We start from the raw sequence: 5,541 nt of genomic DNA on the forward strand, positions 1-5,541 counted from the left end.
TCGGCTGGAGCGGCGAGATTCCTTTGCGGACCACCAGGATTCCACCCGGACAGCCGCGCAGCCGGACTCGGCCGGTGTTGCCCGTGTTCCTCGGGGAAGCCCGCGCCACAGGATTCCACTGGGGCAGCAGGATTCCGCGCGGACCACCAGAAGTCCACGCGGACAGCCACGCCACAGGACTCGGCCAGTGCCGCCCGCGCTCCGTGGGGAAGCCCGCGCCGCAGGATTCGGCTGGTGCGGCGGGACTCAGCGGGACCCTCGAGCTGCCGAGCTCTTACAAGCGCTGTTTCGCATGAGCAGAGCCGGCAGCACTTAGCCAGCAGGGCTCCCTAGTTGCTGGGTCCCAGGCGGCCAGAGCTCAGGCCCCGCGCGGTTCGCCATGGGCGGCCCCTGGAACAGCAGCGACGGCCCCGAGGGCGCGCGGGAGCCGCCCGGCCCGGGGATGCATCCGTGCGACGAGCGCCGCTGCTCCTTCTTCCCTCTGGGGGCGCTGGTGCCGGTGACGGCTGCGTGCCTGAGTCTGTTCGTCGTCGGGGTGAGCGGCAACTTGGTGACGGTGCTGCTGATCTGGCGCTACCGCGACATGCGGACCACCACCAACCTGTACCTGGGCAGCATGGCCGTGTCCGACCTGCTCATCCTGCTCGGCCTCCCCTTCGACCTGTACCGCCTGTGGCGCTCGCGCCCCTGGGTCTTCGGGCCGCTGCTCTGCCGCCTGTCGCTCTACGTGGGCGAGGGGTGCACGTACGCCACGCTGCTGCACATGACGGCGCTCAGCATCGAGCGCTACCTGGCCATCTGCCGGCCGCTCCGCGCGCGCGTCCTCATCACCCGGCGCCGGGTCCGCACGCTCATTGGCGCGCTCTGGGCGGTGGCGCTGCTCTCGGCGGGGCCCTTCCTCTTCCTGATGGGCGTCGAGCAGGACTCTAGCATCCACCTGCTCTCCCACCCGAATGAGAGCGCGCAGATCACGCCCTCGTCCTCCACCTCGCAGGCGCCGCCTCTGTCCCGACCGTCGGGGCTCGAAGCTGCAGCCGCGGCGGCGCTATTCAGCCGGGAGTGCCGGCCGAGAGCTGGACGGCTGGGCGCGCTGCGCGTCATGCTGTGGGTCACCACTGCCTACTTCTTCCTGCCCTTCCTGTGCCTCAGTGTCCTCTACGGGCTCATCGGGCGGGAGCTGTGGAGGAACCGGGGGCCGCTGCCAAGTCCAGCTGCCTCGGGGCGGGAGAAAGGCCATCGGCAGACCATCCGCATCCTGCGTAAGTGGGGGGCCTCTGTCCCACGCACACCCAGCCCTCAGCGGTCCCCAACTCCAGACCACCCAGTCTATTTCCATTTCCTTTGTGCATCTCCAGAGAAAACTATCTCCTTGGGCTCCCCTGAGGGTGGACTCTTCGGGTTTTGGAAAATAAAAATACCATCATTTTCCAAAAGCTTTTGTATCAGTGAGCTGGGCTGACCCAGGACAGGTCACTGGAGGGTCTCGCTCCAAGTCTGTCCCTGTTAAATGCTCTCAGTACCTGTGAGAAGTCGGGGAGCAGAGTACATTAAGCTGGCATTTTTACTTCATGCTCATTATCTTGAAGGGTAAAGTGAACCATACCCATGTCCAAAAGCAAAAAGGTATGTAGACTTGATGCTGAATGCTTTTCCAGAAAAGAGACCAGTCTTGAGCGAGTTACCCAGGGAAGCTGCCAGAACAGCTTGTTTGTGCAAGTTTCCTTCTGCTCTTTCTGGTTTGTATTCAGCACTGAGAACAAGTAAATGTGACTACAGAGCTGTTGAAAGCAATTATCGCTGCGGTAGCTTTGCCGGGAGACTTAGCTCAGTAACTGGCTTGGTTAGCGGCTCCTTTAAATGGCTTCCGGGGCCCTGATTTTACTTTCCCATGCTTAATGGTGGCTTGGTGATAAGGAGCTGTGCGACTCAACCTATAGGTATGTGGTTCAAATCCACCAGCTGCAAAGAAGGAGAAAGATAGGCAATCTCCTCAGATGTCAGAAAACCTGCTGGAGGGTCAGCTGTGAGTTCCAAATCGATGGTGCATTAACAACAACAAGGCATTTGCTAACTCAGTGCCTGTGTCTTGCTTTTGCAGTGGTGGTGGTCCTGGCGTTTGTGGTTTGTTGGCTGCCCTTCCACGTGGGCAGAATCGTTTATGTAAACTCAGAAGACACCCGGATGGTGTACTTCTCTCAGTACTTCAACATAGTGGCTTTGCAGCTTTTCTATCTGAGTGCCTCCATCAACCCGATCCTCTACAACCTCATCTCAAAGAAGTACAGAGCCGCAGCTTACAGACTTCTGCTGTCCCGACAGTCCAGGCAGAAGGGTGTCCGTGGAAGCAAGGACAGTGGAGGGGACACTGGAGGAGACACGCCTGGCCACACGGAGTCCAGTGCCAATGTAAGGGCACCAGGGTAACCAGCCCAGCCCCACGGGTCACCACGTCCAAGTCCAGAAACAGCAGTTCTGTGGAGAAGCAATACTGAGAGGAGGTGCTGATGCCTCCTAAGACTCGGAAGGGTAGTTAAAAAAATGTGTTGAGAGAATTAGAAAATTGTCAGCAGATTTTTTTAACCAAGGTGTGACTGTAACAGTACCTGTCTCTCTGTTCTCTTTTTGTGTAGTGCTAAGGGATGTGCATTTGAGCATCCAGCCTGGGTGAGACTCGCAGCACAGAGTGTGCTCTGGGGAGTGTTTTACAGCTGCTTTTTCCACATCTTTGGAAATGTGCTGTGATTGCTCGCTTTTCTGGGAGGAAGTGATATAGAGAGCTGCAGCCATCAAATTGTGAGGTCGGGTGTATTCTGGGTTTTGTCCAAGGTGTAAATATGTGGCTACATATACAAACAACTCAGTATAATGAGGATTTGAATCCAAGAAATAATTTAATGACTATATATGGCTGTGATGACAGTTAGAAGCAAGTGGAAGGGATTCTGGGCAGATGCTGGGCTCAGAACAAATCCATAGAGATGCTGTGCCAACCCCTCTTCCAAAACTGTTTGTATAAACATATGTGTTGCAACCCACTTCTTCCTGATCCTGCTGGAACTTTGCTGGGGCCACTGGGTGGCCAGGACATAGCAAACCTTGGAACTGAAGCTGGCAGTGAGGAAGTCCCTTGCATCTTGTCCTCTCAAGTGATTATAATGACACTTGCAGCAAGCTTTTAACATCTCTCATCAGACTTTGACTTGTTGGAGGATGTTTTGTCATCATTTCTGTCTTCCTAGTGATGGACCAGAACCTCTAATCCACTGAGTTCTGGCATACCATAGCTGGTGAGTCTCAGCCGAAAATCCAGGCTTTGATTCAAGGTCCGTATACCCATGTCCCCCTTCCCAAATCAACACTGCTCTTAGTAGACAACACAAGCATCCATGGATGTTGTTGTTGTGGACCGTTAAGTTGAAACTGACCCATAGCTGACCCTCTGGCAGGTTTTCAGAGGCAATTTAATTGCATGGGAAGAGATTACACATCTTACTATGGAACAACTGGTGGATTTGAAACACATGCCTTCAGGATCGCAGCACAGCTTCTCACCACTGGGCCACCAGAGCTCCCCTCCCAGCACTAAAAGTACATGTGGGGCGCAGCAGTTCTCTTGTTATTTTATTACAATTTGAAACATAGATGCTATGCAGAAGACTGCATCTGTGCCCACTGCTGCAAAGGGCCTCAGTGTGCAAGAGTGGTGCCCCCCGCAGGTGGCCTCTGGTATTCAGGTAAATAAAGTTCAAAACTAAATGGCAGTAGATTGTTGATGTTTATGAAGACTTGGGCCTGAGCTTCTTATAACTCTCAAAAATCTGCAGAGAACATTACAATGTAACCAGAAAAAGGGTGAAAAATTGTTGTCACATCAATTTCAGGTCATAACCACCTTGGGTACACAGAATGAAACGGCAGTCCATAGGATTTTCAAACCTGTGGTCTTTCCTCCTGAGGCATCTCTGGGTGGATTCTGGTTAGTTGATTGGACACGTAAGCATTAGCACCACCAAGGGACTCCTAGTCCAGCGTACCAACCAGGCCAGTTGTCAGTAAGTCAGTGCCGGCTCATGATAATGCAGGTACATGGAGAAGAAATTCAGAGTCTTCAAGATTGTGACCTTTCAGAAGCAGATTGCCAGACTTCCATGTAGTGTGGCGTCTCTCTTGCCCCATCTCTGCTTTGCTCACTTCCTAAATCTCTCATGTTTCAAGAAGAGATTGACTCAGAATATATTCATCCTGCCTCATTAATAGAACAAAGACAAATCATGCCCCAACTGGCTTATAAACACAAGCACAGAAGTCAGAATTTACAATGTATTTTGGAGAGACTTAATTCAATCCATAACATTCCATTTGGTTACAAAAACTCATTTTTTGCCACATGCAAAATACATTCACTCTATACCATCATCCCATAAGTCTTAAATTAATTCTAAGTATCATCCCAGGATAAAATTTATCTTCATCTGTGGACTTCTGAAATCTAGAATACAGGTTGTCTGCTTCAAAAGTACAATATTGTAACAGGCACAAGGTAGGTGTTAAAAATGGATGACATTGGAGGCAAAGAAGAGACAGGGGTACCAAGAAAGTCCAAAACGCATCTGACCAACTTGAATTAGTTGTCAAAGAGTTGGAAATGATACTTTGTTCTCTGAGAACATCTGGACAACGTTCTCACCCTCCAAGCCTGCGCTGTTGGCCACAATCCCTAGATTCTGGGTGAAGACTCCTTAACCCAGGGCTTCAGCTCCACTTTCCAGTCCCATTGGGACAGAGACTCTGCTCCCTTGGCATCAGTGACCCCATTCTCTTAGTCCAGCTGAGTGGCAGGCCCCATTTTTCTGCCTGTTGGGCCAGCCCCATACTTCAGAACCGAATCAGTAAAGATTTGTCTCTACGAAGCCTGAAGGGCCATGGCCAAATCTTTGGGGATCCAGGATACTGTAGCCCTACCCTTTGAAACCCAGAAGACCCTGCTTCTGAGCTCTCCTTCTAACTATTCTATTTCTTTCAGAACTTCCAAGGAATAGACCTTTTCCTTTCTTGGGAGGCAATACATGTCATTCCTTTGACCTATTTCCTAACTGTAGTATTCTAAGAGGCAGCTCAGGTGGCCAAATGGTAACGAGTTGCACTACCAACCCAAAGACATATGGTTCAAGTCCACCAGCTGCTCCACTGGAGGTTAAGCTCAGCCTTGGTTCCAACTCAAAACCACATAACAACAACAGTATTCCAAGCAGCTGGCTTTCTATCATCCTGTCTCTGTCCCCTTCAGTCGATAGGTTTTCTGCCATGGTAATTGGTTAGTTGTCTCAGCCACAGGCTCACTCTCTTTAACACAAGATATTTGTAGCCATGTCCTTGGTAAACACTCTAGGATGTGTATCCTTGGTTTATTGTTGTTGTTGTTGTTATGTGCCGTTGAATCACTTATGACTCATAGCGACCCTATGTACAAGAGCCCTAAATCATGTTCTATCCTGTGCCAATCTCATTGTATCTGACACACCTACTCCCCCAATACCCCAG

The 5,541-nt window shown here is 51.4% G+C and overlaps 1 protein-coding gene across 1 annotated transcript; it reads left to right on the top strand.

Annotated features, from left to right (window-relative positions):
• The first annotated feature begins 379 nt into the window (after positions 1-379).
• Positions 380-2,424, top strand: MLNR (motilin receptor). Its single transcript, XM_006879596.1, has 2 exons — positions 380-1,259; positions 2,099-2,424. Exons 1-2 carry the CDS (start codon positions 380-382, stop codon positions 2,422-2,424), a joined length of 1,206 nt encoding a protein of 401 aa, XP_006879658.1.
• The last annotated feature ends 3,117 nt before the right edge of the window (positions 2,425-5,541 follow it).

The sequence above is a fragment of the Elephantulus edwardii genome, unplaced genomic scaffold, assembly GCF_000299155.1.
Source record: "Elephantulus edwardii isolate Elephantulus edwardi_28Jun2011 unplaced genomic scaffold, EleEdw1.0 scaffold00004, whole genome shotgun sequence".
NCBI lineage: Eukaryota > Metazoa > Chordata > Mammalia > Macroscelidea > Macroscelididae > Elephantulus > Elephantulus edwardii.